We start from the raw sequence: 18,071 nt of genomic DNA, 5'->3' as shown, positions 1-18,071 counted from the left end.
TGGGAGGGTAGAGGAAAAGAGAGATATGGACCCACTGGATCTACAAGCCTCTGTGTTGCCATCCCTGCCACAGAACATAAGGAAGCTAGACGGGTGAGAGGCCTGTCTCTCTCAAATGGACAAAAAAGGAAGGAAGGGGGGAGAAAACAGAGTTCTCCATCTACAGCAACAGTCACAGAGGTTTGCACCGTAAATAACACTGTCCTTTTTTATTCATAGAGGTTTCGGTATATTTGTATTATTATTATTATTATTATTATTATTATTATTATTATGTTTTAGCTAGAAATAGAGGTAAAATCAGCATCTGCTGTGATTTCTTTTTAAGATAATTGATATTACTGGAACTGAGAACCAAACTTTCACATGCAGCCATGTCACAGGAAACTTTTCCCCAACGTGGAGGCTGCAATCTTGACCAAGAGGAAGACTGCTTGGAGCTTCGCCCTTGAGCTGCTCTTCTGCTGAACATAACCCCTCTCAATAGCTATGCTTCATTAGGGCGGGAAATGCAGGACCTGTATTGTTTCCCTCCGTGTGCGTGTGTGATGGGAAAGGGCGAGAAAGTTGTTTTGGTTCATTTTTTAGCAGAATTTATGCAATTTCGATCTCCAAGAACCAAGCGTGGCTCCGAATACAAACTGTTGTCTGAAGTACGTACATTTCTGAGCTTGTTAGGTGACGTGAGCAACAACAAAAATGTGTCCAAAACTGGGTACATTTGAAAAATGCACACAAACACATTTTAGTCAATGGGAGAAAAATGCGTACATTTCAAAAATGCACATGATTTATTTGTACAGTTGGAGACTTCCTGCCACATCTGTTTAGAATGAGACCTTCCTGCACACAGTGGGTAAACCCCCTTTTGCTATCACCCATTGAAAAATAGAGGAAGCTTATGAAAAGGTATATCCAAAAGTGCCCCCTGCTTTCAGCTCAGCCAAAATTAAAGTTTTTTATACCTGGTGGATTGTATCCAACAATGGCTTTGCACTAGCAGAAAGCATTTCCATTAGCAAAAGGTGAGACCCTTGATTTTTGCCCATCCTCATCCCATCTAGAAAGCCCTTTGTGCCATATCCAAGACTTTCCCAGAGGGTCCCATAATGCTAAGGAACAGCTTTTTAGGAACTTGGCAGGACTGCAGTGTGTAAAGGGATTGACAAAACATGTGAGTGAAAAGCCACCATTGGAGACAGCCCAGTTTGTTGACGGAAGACGCTGTGTATATGTGTACTGTGTATGCTGTGTATACACTGAGGGTCCTGACTATGTGTACAGTCATAAAATATTGATTAGTACATTTTTGCTACTGCTAATGAATACTGGCAGCACAAACAATTCTTGTGATTAAACAATTAAAAAGTGGAGGGGGAGTACTGAAGGATCTCCATCTCTGTCTTTTATTTTTCAGCTGGACTCCCTACAACATCAACAGTGCCACCAGGTAACAATCCATTTAATAAAAGTTTATTTAGAGTGTTGTTGTTTTTAAAAAGACTGTTGCAACAATGCAATTTCATAAGGGATCAGGGTAAGACAAAGGGTAGCAGCATTTAGTCGATTAATCCATGACATTAATAGATTAGGAACTGTTTAATTGACTGAAAATGAGCCTTCAAGAAATCAGGCAGCTGAGTTAAAAGACTGTAAACTATTTCCAGTAGAAGAACTTACAAAACCTGCGGAGAGCAAGGACCAACACACTGCTCGAATTACTGGGAAGGTTTTGTGCTGCCCCCACACACAACTACTGTTTTCAGAAATCTAAGGGAGGGCAGATATTAGGGATATACGAAAGTCACTTGCCTTTTCAAAGGGTGACATTCGCGGTGGGGGGGAGGCGCTCCGTCCCTCCCTCCGAAATTCTCCCTGTCTGGCTCCGCTCCACAGCGACTCCGCGGAGCCACCGGCTGGGGCCACCCGCAGCCGGACATCCGGCCGCTGGACAGCCTGTACAGGGATGCAAATGGTGGCTGCCATAGCCACCACCATTTGCGTCCCTGTATATGTATATATTTATGTAGCCTATCTCGGCAAAAAAACAACAACAACAGCGAGCGCAAATGGCGGTGGCTACAGCGGCTGCCATTTGCGTTCCTATTTTTTTTGCTGTGATAGGCTATGTAAATATTTACATAACCTATTACGGCAAAAGACAGGGGCGCAAATGGCGGCCACTACACCATTTGCGCCCCTGTCCTTTGCCGTAATAGGTTATGTAAATATTTACGTAGCCTATCATGGCAAAAAAAAGGACTGCAAATGGCGGCTACCATTTGCATTCCCTTTTTTTGCCATGATAGGCTATGTAAATATTTACGTAGCCTATCACAGCCTCCGCAGGGACGCAAATGGCATAGTAAATACTATGTAAGTATTTACGTAGCCTATCACGGCTATAATGAAGAAGTGAATGGCGCCCGCAGACGCAGCTGCCATTCGCAAAGCAGTGTGAACGGCAGCAGGTAGGTGCTCTGTTTCGTGCGCCTTTCGCGGGAAGGGGGGGTGGGGGGCTTCGCTCCACCATAGATTTCGGGGGGCTGAACGCACTGGCATTCGGCCTCACCGAGATCTGTGGCGGAATTCTCTGACATCCCTAGATGATTGGGCTAAATCTAGGGATGTCAGAGAAAGACACAACAGAATCAAATGACTGTGGTTTTCTATGAATCTGACCTGTGGATTCCATGGTGGACTGGCTTTTCCCGAGTAGCATGGATTCCTTGGACTTGGGGAACATTTTTTAAAAAAACTTTCTAGAGTTTTACACAGATTTAGTTGTAGAAAAATACGTAAAATAAAAAAAATCACCAGCCAAAAATGTGCATTTCCCCCATAGGCTAAAGTGAGAAAATGCACAGGAGGTGGGTGGGAGGAGTGCATTTGGGAGGGGTGCATTTCTGCAAGTGTGAATTTGCACAGATTTGGGAAATTGGGAAAAACTGATTTTGTCGATGAATAGATGACGCACCTGACACTCCATGAAATGCAGATGGAACAGATTTTACAAAAATCCATACTTCCCTAGTTAAAACTGCAGAGGGCTGGGCATTGTGCATGTCATTAATGGCCACCTTATATGCTAATTTGAGCATTGAGGCCCAACTTAGGAGAGCCATCCTCCCTTCTTTCCCGCACAGGAGAGAATTATTCTTCTGAGATGGAACCTGGTGGGCATAATGTGAATCGGGGTTGACAACTTCCATTGGTAAAGGGGCCAATGTATGAGGTCTTGCTATGCTCATTTTTTTGGCAAGGTATTATGGGGGTACGTTGCTTGAATTACATTGAAGGTTTACAGGTGCCTGCCCTCCCCCCCCCCCACCCACAACAGCTACTGTTTTCAGAAATCTGTGGGAGGACTGATCTGATTGGGCTAAATCTAGGGATGTTGGATAAATATGCAATGGAATAAAACAATTGTGAATTTCTATGAATCTGGCCCATGGATTCTGCAGTGGACTAGCTTTTCCCGAGTCACACGGATTCCCTGGATTTGTGGACCATTTTTTTTTTTTTAACTTTCTGGAATTTGTTTATACAGATTTGGTAATAGAAAAATACGTATTTAAAAAAAAAAACGTTCCCCCCATAGGCTAATGCATGAAAATGCACATTTGGGGGGGGGATTTGTGTATTGGGGGGATTTGTGCATTTTTGCAATTGCACAAATTTGGAAAATTGGAAAAATTTGATTCTGTCAATGAGTGGACAATGGCATGAATGGTACCTGACAATCTATGAAACACAGATGGAACAGTTTTACCAAATCCATACATCCCTAGTTAAAACTGCCGATGGTCAGGGGATGGGGCTCGTGCATTTCATTAATTGCCTTTTCCAAGCTAATTTGAGCACTGAAGCCCAGCTTAGAAGAAGCACTCTCCCTTCTTATGCAGGTTTAGACAGCAAAAAGTCCTACAACTCTCAGCATTCCCCAGCCAGCATGTCTAAACATGCATAGGGTTGCACCCTAAATGTTCTTAATGGCTTCACAATAGATACAACCCCTTAATAAATTTAGGTTTGGCTTCTTAGTCTACTGGTTGAAAAAACCAGTTTTCTGTGTGAGACCAGTATGCAGACCAGACAGACATTCTTAAACCTGACACCATAGGATTATAGGGCTGCATGGGACTTCAAAAATTGTCTTTGGTCCAAGAAGGTTACAGAGTCCGAAACCATCCTTTTTAGATATTTCACCAGCCTCTTCTTTAGTAACTACTTCTATTGAAGACATGCCAGACTTTCTACTAATTTCCTAGACAATTCATTCCATTGTTCTGCTCTTCTTAGACTGAGCATGGCACTGATTAGCCAACATATAGCCAACAGATGGAGTCTCAACCTTATTAATGGCACTGGAAGCTGTTTTCTTTTTCTTTAAGGAAGAGGGGGGAAATCCTCAGGAATTCTTGCTAGAGCACCTCTTCAGTGACAGTGGGCTCTAATCCTTGTGAATTAGGCACTGAAAGCAGCATCTGTCACTGTTTGCATTCATGAAAGGGAAGGAACAGAAAGTAAACATGCCTCCTATTTGCAGAAGCTTGGGTAGGTTTATGCTTAGTGCTTTCCAAATACAAATAGAAACGATATCAAAGATGCAGCGGTAATTTCAGCCTCTATGTATTCATTTCCTCTCCTTGGCGCATTCCAGGTAAGAGGTGGGGGAGCACCCTCAGTACTACCAACATGACATGATTCTAAGTTGGAAATACAACTCATTTGTTGTGTGACAAGGAACCTGATACTTCAGCCCTGATTTCCATCTCCCCACTACAGTTCCTCCCCAGATCCAGGTCCTCCCCTTGACCCATCAGCTCATATTGTAGTAGGTCAACGCATTCTCTGCCCCATTGTTGCCTCCTCTACCGATGCCTGGGCTGGTCTCTAACAACCTAGCCCAGGCCCATCTCAGTAGTTGCCCTCAGCTATGTGAAATGTCTTAAATTGTGCTCTCTTTCTTCCTCTATTTTGATCTTCAGAGACACCATCTATTCCATGGTGGCCAAGACCAACAACAAGTACTCTCAATTTGTTTTACTTTATATTTATATTTGACTTTAAATTTATATAACCATTTCTGATGCAGAATGGTATCAGAATCAACAGTATCATATGGTATGACAAAACAGGGATTGCAGAAGTTCTCAGCTACTAAGAAAACTAATGATGCTAATTTTAAAGATATATATTGAATAAAGTTATGTGCTAAGGCAGGCATTATCTACAATGATGAAGAAGGCTAAACCCTGGATAGCTAAGGCTTAACAACATAGAATAGATGTGGGGAAAGTCAGAGTACCAGCTCTCCATTTAAGAAGCAATAGCTGAGTCCTGAATCAAAGATCTTGCTCTGTCTGTCTGGCAGATGAACAGTATGGACATTATATAGCATGGCTACTAGCGCCAACTAAAGACTAGACACTGGAAAACCAGAGACTATTTAAGCAAAAGACTATGTTCTATATTTATAGGTATCTGTCTATGCAATTAGCCATGTTCAGGCTAATTTTTAATTTTTAAGCGAAAGAAAGACTAGGTTCTCTATTTATAAGGATTTTCTATGCAGTTATCCCTGTTTGGGCATTCAAAGGTCATATTTACTGATTACACTTATGTCCCACCTGTTTTCCTCTTGCAAGGAACTGAAGGCAGCTTATATGATCCTTCTCCTCCACATGTTATCCTCACAACAACCCTGTGAAGTAGGTTAGGCTGAGAGTCAGTGAGTGCCCAAAGTCACCCCGGGAGTTTCATGGCTGAGTGAGTGCACACCAGGACCCAGATCTCCTGCATCCCAGTCCAACACTACGCCACACTGGCTGTCTATATCTTAAGAGGAGATGAAGCATGAAGGGGGCATGGCATGTGCCCATGCCGCAGTGATAGCCCCTCCACTGGTGCCCAAGCAGCACTTTGGAGGGGCTGTCACTTGTTTGGCAAGTCTTCTTTCATTATTAATTTTGCGCCGGGACATCTGCACAAAACAGGGTTGAACATTATTATTTTTTCCGCCTCGGGAATGCGCACAAGTGTCTTTGTAATTTTTTAAGATTGGTTTTGGTTGTTTTTTGGAATCGTGATCCTGCCCAATTCCGGCTCTCAAACCATATATACGAAATCTTGTTCTTAGGAAGAACAAATCGAGAGCCAGTGTGGTGTAGTGGCAAGAGTGTTGGACTGGGAGCTGGGAGATCCAGGTTCTAGTCCCTACTCGGCCATGGAAGCTCACTGGGTGACTTTGGGTCAGTCACACACTCTCAGCCCAACCTACCTCACAGGGTTGTTGTTGTGAGGATAAAATGGAGAGGAGGAAGATAATGTAAGCCGCCTTGGGTTCCTTGCAAGAGGAATAAAGGTGGGATATAAATGCAACAATAAATAAATAAATAATTACACTACAAATCTGCGATTCTTACCAAAAACATGGGAGCAGCCTTTTGCAAGACATTTCAACTCACCCTCACATAGTCTCTTGGACTTACTGTTGCTTCCAATAGAACAAACAAAAGACCGTGATGTGCTTGACAGAAGTGAAAATTTCTGGATCTATAGACAGATCCCTTAGCCCCAGTGGCCTTAATGTGGGAGACAATTTGTAAGCATTATGCCAACCAGTGGCAAAACTTACTGTGGTCTGTGAGTTATGGCTGAATTGAACACAAAAGGTGAGAATCATTTCTGTGACCGTAATGCCAGCCTCCTTGCAAACCCCAAGGTGCCTTGGGCAAAGGGACCAGCACAGGTGTGGCTAGCGATGCAGGGCAGGAGCCCATCGGGATGCACCCGTGACCGTTGCAACGCAGGGCTCTGGGACCTATCAGTCGGCAGCCTGAGCGCTCGGCCCTGTGAGGTATGATGCGTGCCCCGTCAGAGCTGCCCCCTCATTTCATGCTGATGAAGCATCTCTGGGTGTCTGCTTCTGCAGCCTCCTCTGTACCTGAAGATCAAGCTGCCTGTAGTCCTGTAGCAGTGAAGGGGTTATCAGCCTGAGCGCTGGCTAGCAGAGAGGGAGCTGGGATACAGAGAGAAAGCCAGCGACCAGCAGTGCAAGGGTGATCAGTTTGGCCCCCACTGGGCTGCACCACCACTGCAGGGGTTAATGGCCCCTATAGGCCATACCTCTGACCCTCCTCCTGTTCCTCCCAGCTCTCCCAGTGTCGTGTCATAAGCAGAATCTGCCAGCACCACATTGCAATGCAGGGGCAGTACTCGTTGTATTCGGTCAGAGGCTTCAACAATTGGTTGATACGTTGTAGCTGAAAATGCATCCCAGCTAATTGCAAGCCACCTCAAAAGTATCCTCAGCCGCTGATAGCGTATTGTCATCGACAGTGCGGTGCTGCCATTTGTATGGTATGGTCGATTGCGTGGCGCCAACTGGGACGGCCTGAAATTTGCTCCTGCACTCCTACAGGCAGGTAGAAGTGGGGTGGAGGCTATGGGGGGCAGGGCGGGGTGGGGCAGGGCGGGGCGGCGGTTTCTCTTGCATGCTGCTGCAGCCCAATGAGGCCAAACGGTTAACTTTTTCTTGTGGTGGGCTTTGGCTTTCCTCTGTCTGTACAGTATGACATCCCAGCTTCCTCTCTGCCAAACCAGCGCTCAAGCTGTTATTCCCTTCACAGCTGACAGTGGCACAGGGCAGGGGGCGGTGGAACAAACGGGAAGTGGGATGTGGGGTGGAGGCTTTGCTAACCCCCGTCCTGCTGGCTTTCCCCCAGCTCTTTTCACTCAGGCGTGAGGGGGCAACTCTGACAGCATGCACAATATCTCCCAGCTCCAAGCACTCAGGCTGCTGCTGCTGACGGATAGATCCCAGAGCCCTGTGGTTCAACAGTCACATGTGCATCCCAGGGGGATTCCTGCCCTTTGTCACTCACCACACATGCGCCAGCCCCTTTGTTCAAGGTGCATTGTGGTTTGAAAGGGGGGTGGCATTGTGGTCGGAGAAACGATATCCCGGCTTCTACGTTGAGTTCAGCCGTAACTCACAAATCACCTCCGATTTGTTTTGCCACTGATGTCACAGGTTTAGTTAGGAAAGCTGAGGAGACTGTGGTGTTCATCAACACTGGAATTGTAAAAGAAGATTTCCCCACATTTCGAGCACGGGCATACCCCAGCCCACGTCCACACACAACAGGTTTGCTCAGAAGAATATCGTAATCACTGTAGATTCCCCCACCATGGCATAGTTCATGCTGGGGTTGGATGCGTGGGGATGAGGGCGTGTGGCTGGCTGGGGTGGTGGCCTGGAGGTGGGGGATCCAGCCAGGGGGCCACTAGTTTGGGGAGGAGCTCATGCCTGGGTTTGCTAGGTGACGGCTCATGGTAGGGATGGGTGTCTGCAGTCAGAGCTCATACCAGGGCTGGGGGGCTGGGGGGCTGTGATGGGGTGGGGGCTGTGGGTGGAAATGGTTATAGGGCTCCAGGTTGTGGGGCAGATGGAGGGGCAGTTTGCCAGGTAGTACCTAGCTCTCTGTACTGGAAGCTCATGGCCAATATAATTGGTGGGGGGGAAAGAAGGGGCCACTGGAGGCAGAGCCACGGGCGTCACCGGAGGTGGACCCAGGGGCACCTGTGTTGCTATACACAGGCCCTTTGCTACACAGTTCAAACCACCAAGCGCCCCCCAGACATTCCTCCGGAATAACAACACAGAGAAAGCGTTTTGTGGCAGAGCCCACTTACTGAGCGCAATGAGGGGAGTTGGGAAGAAGCCCATTTCACACACCCATAAACATGGTCAATTTCTCCTTCTTAGCTCCCCCCTTATTTCCATGCTCATTCAAATGCCTGATCCACTGCCGCTTTGGCACACGTTTCAGAGCTACTTGCTCCTTCACAGCGTGATCCTCGTCGGGCCGATTAGTCCCCTTCTTGGGCTGTGTAGGTCAGGAGCCGCTTCCTGCACATTCAGGGTGGACTGCAGAAATTCAGATGACTTCCTTGGGCAGGGACTTACATTCTGAGCAGTCAGAGACAGCCACACAAACAGTGTCTTATTATTAACACTGCTATAAATATTACTAATTATCATTGTTGTTACTGGTGTTCATCATCATCATCATCATCATCATCATTGCTTTTCTCTTTCTTGCTTTCTTCAAGCAGTTGTTGCCGCTGTTTTCCCATGGCAGCAGTGATCTCTTCCAACGGGGCCTAACTTGGCCCAGAGAAGATCTGGAGAAGGACGTTCCTTCATCAGCTTCAGTGTGGGGCAACCGGGCAAGACGGCCCCTGAGGGAGGAGAGTTGCTGCCACCATGGTGAAGCAGTAGCAAAAACTGCGTCTAAGAAGAAGGACAGGAGGAAAGCTTCAAAAAGGCCAAGCCTCTGATTGTGGAACTGTCTTTGGCTGCAAAAAAATAAAAATGTCGGTCCCCCGTGCCTGAAAATGCCACCCCCAATTCATCGGAGGTTCTCTCTACCCCACTTTTTGCTGTGGAAAAACAATGGCAAAAACTGTTTGGCCTCCCTCCTCCTATGAATATTCCCCCGCCCCCAATATGCTGAAAATATTGGACTCAAGCCTAGATCTCAGGCAATGAGGGATCGTGTAGTGAACACAGCACCGTGTATCCAATTGGTACCACAGCATCACGTATCCAGTCAGATTTGGTTTGGCTATGTGATGAAGGCAGTGAGGGCAAGCAGAGCTGATGTCAATTCCTTCACATGGAAAGGTCAGGGGAGGGAGCACGCCTGCTGCATTAGTCCTGGGATCAGGGCTGCTTGGTTTATTGTGATTTGCTGCAGTGCTTTCATTGCCACAGCACAACCTAGCAATCAGAAACCATCAGTCTGGAAGTCCTGGAACTGGGCTTATGTTTCTTCCTGCAACATTTGTTTAGGATGAAGCCGTCCTGCATACCGTGGGTAAACCCCTTTTGCTATCACCCATTGAAAAATAGAGGACGCTGGTGAAAAGCTTTATCAACAAGCGCTCCCTTCTTTCAGCTCAGCCCAAATTAAAGTTTTCTCTGCATGGTGGATTGTATCCAACAATGTCTTTGCACTAGCAGAAAGCATTTCCATTAGCATAAGGTGAGACCCTGGATTTTTGCCCATCCTCCTCCCATCTAGAAAAGCCCTTTGTTCAAGACTTTTCCAGAGCATCCCACAACCCGAAGGAACAACCTTTTAGGAACATGGCAGGACTGCCGTGTGTAAGGAGACTGACAAAAAATGTAAGCGACAAGCCACCATTGGATACAGTCCAGTTTGTTTAGGGAAGAAGACGTAAAATATCAGTGTTCTGTGTGCACTGTGTGTACATATACACTGAGGGTTCTGGCTATGTGTACAGTCATAAAATATTGAATAGTACATTTTTGCGATTGCTAATGAATATTGGCAGCACAAACCATTCTTGTGATTAAACAGTCAAAACTTTGGGGGAAGTACTAAAGGCTCTCTATCCCTGTCCCTTATTTTTCAGCACCATCACCAGACACAGCAGGTAACAATTCATTTACTAAAAATGTATTTCGAGGGTTGTAGTTTTTAAAAATGTCACAGTTAAGAACTTTTTCAACGTTGCAATTGCATAAGTCATCAGGTTAAGAAAAAGGGAGCAGTGTTAGTCGATTAATCCGCTACATTAATAGATTAGGAACTGTGTAACTGACTAAAAAAGTTGCTCAAATTACAGTGAAGGGTTACAGGTGCCTGCCCTCCACCCCTCCGCCCTTAGCTACTGTTTTCAGAAATCTATGGAGGATGGATCTGACTGGGCTAAAACGAAGGACCTTGGAGAAACATGCAACGGAATCAAATGACTGTGGATTTCCATGAATTCGACCCGTGGATTCCACAGTGGACTGGCTTTTCCTGAGATACATGGATTTCACAGACTTGCAGACCAGTTCTTTTAACTTTCTGGAATTTTCCTACAAATTTAGTCATAGAACAATGTGTACAACTGAAAAAAAGATGGCAAAAATTGTGCATTTCCCCCATAGGCTAAAGCATGAAAATGAGCAGGGGGGGATTTGTGCATTTTTCTCAAGTTCTAATTTGCATGAATGTGGATGAGCACAGATTTGGGAAATTGGAAAAAATCCAGTTTCCTCAATGAGCGCCGAACGATGGCATGAAAGGCATCTGACAATCTCTGAAACACAGACAGAATAGGTTTTGCAAAGTCCTACATCCTTAGTTAAAAGTGCTGAGGCTCAGGGGGTGGGGCTTGTGCATTTCATTAATTGCCCTTTGACAAGCTAATTAGAGTATTGAGGCCCAACTTAGAAGAGGCATTCTCCGTTCATCCTGAAAATGAGAGAATTATTCTTCTAAGATGGAAACCGGTAGACATTATGTGAATCAGGGGAGGACAACCTCCATTGGCCCAGGGGCCAATGGATGAGTTCTCGCTATTTTTGGTTTTTTGCCAGAGACAGTACAAGTGTTTGTTGCCTTCACTTACAGTCTGGTTTAGTGAAGGGTCTGTTTTTCATATCCCTCAGCATGCCTGTCATTTTGCCCAGCCCTTGTCCTCTCACCTTAGCCCTCCCTCGCAGTTCATTTGGTTGTTTATCACTGCCTGCCAGTTACTGTCCAGGAGGGGAGGGTTAATCTCCCCCCACTATTCCTAAGCCCCCTCCCATGGGGGAAGGGGTTAAAAAGGGGGGAAATCCATTGGAGTCAATGGGGGCTTTCCCCACCCTTTTAACCCCACTCCCCTTGGTGGGTGGAGGGAATTTCAGGAAGCAAATGGTGTGGGGGAATTTAACCCCCTCCTGGGTGAGAGAGAGAGAGAGAGAGAGAGAGAGAGAGAGATCCAACCTTGGTGCTTTTCCAGTCCTCATGCCTCAGCCCCACTCTTCCATTGGTGGTCCCCCTGGGGATTCACCTCTTGATTATAGATACTCCAATCAGTAAGACAAGACAAGACTCACTTTCCTCATAGGGAATTAAACTGGGTTTCTGTGTAAAGGTAGTGTGTGTCCTGCTCCTTGCCCTGGCTCCAGTTCCACTAGGATAAAAGGGGTCATGAGAGTTTGGCCAGGGGGAGTGTGTGTGTGTGTGTGCACATGAGCTGGACTTCCCACCAAGTTGTCTGTGTTCCCCATTGCCTTCACTGGTGTGCTGTGGAAGCTCACCCATGTTTGGGTATTTGTGGCCAACTGATCTCTCTCACTCAACAGGGCGTTTTTAGACTGTGTGGGCAACGCTGCTTCTTCCTGTTGAACAATGGAGGCTTTGTTTAGCCAGTACGCAATGCATGGGAGGTGTGAGGGGTGGGAAACGGAGCAGTCGTGCTTTGAGGCACCGAGTTCTCCTTCCTGTGGGCTTTGCGTTCCCTGTTGCAGCAGTGAAACTGAGAGTCCCACCAGCTGTTTGTATCTAGAATTCTGAGCTGAAGTACCTGTAGGGCTTCTGGGAAGACACATGCTAGCAGGATGTCCTTCCTATAAGCTGTGGCTGTTTTCAAGATTCATTGTCAAATTGGTATTTATCGTCACATTTTTGTTTTCATGATTTCTAAAAGAACGTAACCTATTCTGAACATTTTGGTGATGGGAAAGCGAGGCACAAAGATCTTAAATGTTCAAAATGAACAAATTAGCCCTGTTCGTTGCCTGTGCCAGATGTGCCCTTTTTGTGTATCGGTTGTCCGCTTTTTCTTTCCAAGTATTGGTAAATTTCCTTTCAAGTGCATGTAAATGAGCTCTATGGATTTGGGATGCAGAACTGCATTGTGAAATCCACCCAAAAGAGTTTTATAGCTCGTTAGTGTGCCCATTCTTCCGTATCCTCTCCACAGTCATGGTGAACAGCTTGGAAGAAATTAAACAAAAACTGCAGAGTAATGCTAGTGACCATAGGGGAAGTATTCTCCACCTTCAGCAGGCTTGACTGTGACAGGATGTGTTACTATTATTGACTGGGAATGCTCCTGAATGAAGAACATGCATTTGGAATTTTTCAAGGTGCCCCCCCCAATTTTTCAATTTTTCAAATTTTTCAACTGAGACATAATACATTTAATCAATGAACTGCCTAATTTTGGGTTTTGGTGGCATCCACAGCCAGAATGACTCAGGCTGAGCCTGAAGTCCTATGCATAATTTTCTGATGGTAATCCTAGGGGACTTACCCGGGGGTTCCAAGGGGTTGAACTCGGCTCTCAGAGCCCCCTAGTTTGCCCCCCCCAAGCCTAGGACATATATGAACTTCGTAGGGAAAAGTGTCCTTCAACTGAGAAAACATAGAATTGGGCTACGTGGGCTTTCGTAGGAAGAAGTGTACTTTCAAGTGTTCTTTCAAGGACTGCTCAGAAAGTGCCTCCTAGCCTTGTCAGCTAGATTCTTGGCTGTGTTTCGGGAGGCACTTTCTTCACATTCAAGGCTGAACTGGAGGAATTTGGATTACTTCCTTGGGTGAGGGACTTACACTTTAGATAGCACAACCAATGGTGTATTAGTATTATTATTATTGTTGTTGTTGTTATTATTGCTGTTGTTGTTATTATTCGGGAGCATGTAGTGAATATTCGAGGCATGTAGCGAATATGATGTCAGTGCAGCAGCAAGTATCCAATCAGATTTGGCTATGTGAAGGCAAACAGAGCCAGTGTCAAATCCTTCACATTGAATGGCGATGGGAGGGAACAGGCCAGTAACTTGTATGTAGTCTTAAATATTTTTGTTGTATACACACAGTCATACATGTAGTGTCCATGTACATGTACTTTTATGTACCATGTACATTTGTACCACGTACCATGTGCATTTGGTATCACACTCAACCTTGTCACCTAGCCCCCAAAGACTACATTTTTGGCTAATGAACATTGGCAACACAAATGATTCCTGTGATCAAATCATTCAATCATTTGGGAAGGTACTAAAGGCTGTCTATCCTTTCCTTTTCAGCTGGAGTCCCTACAACAACGACAGCAACAACACCATCAGGTAACAATCCAATTTAGGACAGCCATCCTCCCTTCTCCCCCACACATGGGAGAATTATTCTTTTGGGATGGAACCTGGTCGGCATCATTTTAAACCACAGGTGGACAACTTCCATCAGTCAAGGCTCAGGGGCCAATGTCTGTGGTCTTGCTACATTCATTCTTTTGGCAGAATATTATGAGGGCACTTAGGGAATGCAACCAGTTTGCAACATCTTTCCTTTCTTCAAGGTTCCATAGCATCCAAAGACACAAGGACTGATCATTGGTTTTTCATGTAATCTTTAAACAATAACTAAAATTGCTGTACTGGAATGCCAGATACCCAGAAGGGCTTTTCACCTGCTCCATCTGATATTGATGCCATGCCCTCTCTTGAAACAGATCTTGTTACAATCCTTCAACTTGAAACGCCCAAGAGGCATTCTCATTTTTTCCCTGTACAGGAGAGAATTGTTCTTCTAGAATGGAGCCTGGTAGGCATAATTGGTCCTGGGGCCAATGAATGTGGTCTTGCTACATTCATTCTTTGGGGAAAATATCATGGGGGACACCCTAGGAAGTGCAAACAACTTGCAACGTCTTCCTTCTTTGTCGTTCAAGATTCCTCTCCTGCTGCCTGAGTCCCCTGCTCTTGTCCCCTGGGTGGCCATGGTTGCAGCCACCAAGTCTCTTTTCCAGAAATGCAAAATGCTGGAACATCTGGCCACCCTGGGTTGTTTTGGGGTGGGTGGTGGTAGCATTGCTTTTTTTTACCCAGTTCCAGTGTATTACATTTTGGGAAAATAAATACGGTGGTTCCACCTGCAACCGCGGAGAGGACCCCCCACCCAGATGGCCCGGTAAGAGCCGACCCAGGACAGCACTCTTCCAAAGGCCCCAAAGTCCTGGAGCCAGCCCTGCTGCAGGTCAGCCCCTATCTGTCAGTCTCCCCCTCTAATCCACCAGTGATATATGGGAACAATCATCTCATTTTACAGGGTTGTTGTAAAATGTCCTTTGTCCATGCAAAGGACAGCACCCTAAGTGTCCTTAATGGCTTCATGATTAATACAATTCAGGTTTGGCTTTTTAATCTACTGGTTGAAAAAAACAGTCTTCTGTGCAAGACCAGTATACGGACCAGACAGACATTCTTAAACATGACATCATGGGATTATAGGGCTGAATGGGACTTCAAAAATTATCCTCGGTCCAAGAAGGTTACAGAATACTAAATCTTCCTTTTTTAGATATTTCACTATCCCTTTCATTAGTCACTACTTCTAATGAAGACGTTCCACACTTTCTACTAATTTCTGAGATAATTTGTTCCATTGTCCAGCTCTTCTTAGACTGAGCGTTTAGACTTAGACTTCTTAGACTGAGCGTTTCCTCATAGCTAACAGATGGAGTCTCAGCCTTATTAACGGCATTGGTAGCTTACCATGTAAGAGGTGGGGGGAGCATCCTCAGTACTACCAAGACGACGTCATTCTAAATGGGAAAGAAACTCATTTGTTGTGTGACAAGGAACCTATTATTACTGGCTGGTACAGATGACTATACCAGTCCTACAAGACTGCCAAGTTTGTCCAACGGGCTTGGGAGAAAGAGAAATTATTGACAGGCATAGAAAATTAAGCCTGCTAATATATTATAAGAGGTTAATAAATATTGCCTCGCCTTTGTGAAATGTTTTAATAGCCCTCTCTGAAAAGTTTTAATTAGCTTTGTCATAATCGCCCTCCTGAATATTTCTTATTTTGGTGTCATTTCCTGTTTAAGAGGGGCAGTTCATTATGTTTCTGTTTGCATATGGCCTGATTGGTTAATAAGCAATAAACTGAACCAAACTATTGTTGTAAATCCAGTTGTGATGTACGTTGACCGAAACTCCACCATATAGCATACAGTGCTAGTGGTTCTGTCTGTCCTTGACTCGAAAGGAAGCCATATGCTATTTTTTCTAATATTGCCACTGACTGTATATGTCGACACCATGCAGGTAAGTTCAGGTTATCCAGTTTTTTCCACTGCTGTGTGATTGTCTGGTGAGCAGCAATGAACAAGAAGGATAGCAAATCTAATCTCTAACAACCCAGCCCAGCCCCAAGGCAGTAGTTGTCCCCAGCAATGTGGAAGGTTCTAAATTCTCTTTCTCCCTCTTTTTCGATCTTCAGGGTCAACGTATATTCCATGGTGGCCAGGACCAACAACAGGTAATCTGCATTTTTGTAACATTATATTTATATTTGACTTTATATTTATATAACCATTTCTGCTGCTTGAGCTTCATTCACAGAATCAACAGTATGATATGGTAGGACAGAACAGGGATTGCAGAAGTTCTCAGCTACTAAGAAAACTAATGATGTCAATTAAAAAATAGGTATTGAATAAATTCATGTGGTAAGGCAGGCATTGTCTATCACTATCAAGAACGCTAAATACTGAGTAGCTAAGGCTTAACATGCCTTAAATCTGGGGGTGGAGAGGCAGGAACTCAGATTACCAGCTCTCCATTTAAGAAGCAATAGCTGAGTCCAGAATCAAAGATTTTGCTCTGTCTGTCTGGCAGATGAACAGTATGGGCATTATACAGTCTAAAGACTAGACACTAGAAAACCAGAGACTATTTAAGCAAAAGAAAGACTAGGTTCTCTATTTATGAGGATTTTCCTATGCAGTTATCCCTGTTTGGGCATTCAAAGGTCATATTTACTGATTACACTTATGTCCCACCTGTTTTCCTCTTGCAAGGAACTGAAGGCAGCTTATATGATCCTTCTCCTCCACATGTTATCCTCACAACAACCCTGTGAAGTAGGTTAGGCTGAGAGTCAGTGAGTGCCCAAAGTCACCCCGGGAGTTTCATGGCTGAGTGCAGACCAGGACCCAGATCTCCCAAGTCCCAGTCCAACACTCTAACCACTGCACCACACTGGCTGTCTATATCATAAAGGAAGAGAAAGCATGAAAGGAGCATGGAGTGTGCATGCTGGCCCTAACCCCAACATCCCTGTGCCTGCCAGCCCGGCCTGCTCTACCCCCAACCTTCCAATGTTGAGCAGGAAGGTCTGACTGGGGATCCTTAGTACGTTCAGCCAAACATGCTTAGTATCCTCCATGTGACTGAGGACCCTGATAACACAGAGAAGATTCTAAGTAACTACAGCTGCGTGCACTTAGAATCCCCTTTCAGACCCTCCGCTCAATGTGAGAAGGCCAGGGGTGGAGCCTGTGCACACAGGGACTTTATGGGTAGGTGTAGCGCACATGACACCCGGTGTACCCTACACCTCGTCCCTCCACATGTTCTTTGAACACCCAAACAGGGCTTGTGACTCAATCTCAACCAAACCTCACTTCAGGATATTTGGCAGGGTTAGGAAAAATGGCAGCCTCAATTGCAAAATGTTGCTCCCTCAGGAAGGCATCAAGGAAAGAATACTGGATTCTTCTAGGTGAACCAAAAGATCAAACATATAAATTTAGATCTCTTTTCTACCATTCCCCCTATATCCTAACTCTCCATGACCATATGTGTTCTGTGTGTTCCGTTGGCTTTTTAGGTTCAGCAACAAATTATCCTTGTGGTGGTTTCCTTCCATATTCAAGTGGAATAATTGAAAGTCCATTTTATCCTTCCAACTACCCAAACAACGCTGACTGTGTATGGGAAATACAAGTAACAAGCAACTACCTTATAACACTTACATTCCAAAGCTTGACGTAAGTAAAGCTATCATGTGGTGCACAAATCATGGTATCAAAATCATTTTGTATAAATAGCAATATTCCTTCATGCAACATTTTTGCATGAAGTGTTTCATGCAACATGTTTGCTCATGTTGTTCATGCAACATGTTTGCATGAAGTGAAATGTTTTGCAACATTTTTTGCAAAAACTGTTGGAGTTTAGTTGAGACTTGATTAGTGCTTCCCATTGAATCCATAACTGAATCCAAGTCCCTTTTATCTTTCGAAGAGACAGGAAGGAATGGATGCATCCTTAAAGATCCTGAGCTTTTCTACATGAGACGTTTATTGTGGACTCATGATTCCTTACTCACAGTTGCTAACTTGTTCTTTAGACAGCACTGTGATATGATCACGAAGGTGATGTACCAGTTGTGCTTCTGTTTTTTTCAGAGCACGTTCCC

At 45.0% G+C, this 18,071-nt stretch overlaps 2 protein-coding genes across 5 annotated transcripts in view; both read left to right on the top strand.

Annotated features, from left to right (window-relative positions):
• The window catches only part of LOC146350943 (uncharacterized), a 351,952-nt gene that overhangs the window by 102,332 nt on the left and 231,549 nt on the right, over positions 1-18,071 (top strand). The window lies entirely within an intron of this gene.
• Positions 1-18,071, top strand: part of LOC146350947 (scavenger receptor cysteine-rich domain-containing protein DMBT1-like) — a 60,534-nt gene that overhangs the window by 16,488 nt on the left and 25,975 nt on the right. For 2 of the 4 annotated variants that reach the window (XM_084845980.1, XM_084845979.1), the window contains 6 exons: positions 1,418-1,450; positions 4,992-5,030; positions 10,450-10,470; positions 13,889-13,927; positions 16,089-16,127; positions 17,481-17,640. In XM_084845980.1, the coding sequence (XP_084702106.1) occupies positions 1,418-1,450; positions 4,992-5,030; positions 10,450-10,470; positions 13,889-13,927; positions 16,089-16,127; positions 17,481-17,640 (331 nt within the window). The remainder of the gene's footprint in view (positions 1-1,417; positions 1,451-4,991; positions 5,031-10,449; positions 10,471-13,888; positions 13,928-16,088; positions 16,128-17,480; positions 17,641-18,071) is intronic. The other 2 variants (XM_084845982.1, XM_084845981.1) reach the window with 1 other exon arrangement.

This window comes from Heloderma suspectum, chromosome 3 (assembly GCF_057233095.1).
Source record: "Heloderma suspectum isolate Gila_16-S chromosome 3, 16-S_ref, whole genome shotgun sequence".
Lineage (NCBI taxonomy): Eukaryota > Metazoa > Chordata > Lepidosauria > Squamata > Helodermatidae > Heloderma > Heloderma suspectum.
Note: the sequence above shows the minus strand (reverse complement) of the source record. Positions and strands in the feature narration are given on the sequence as shown.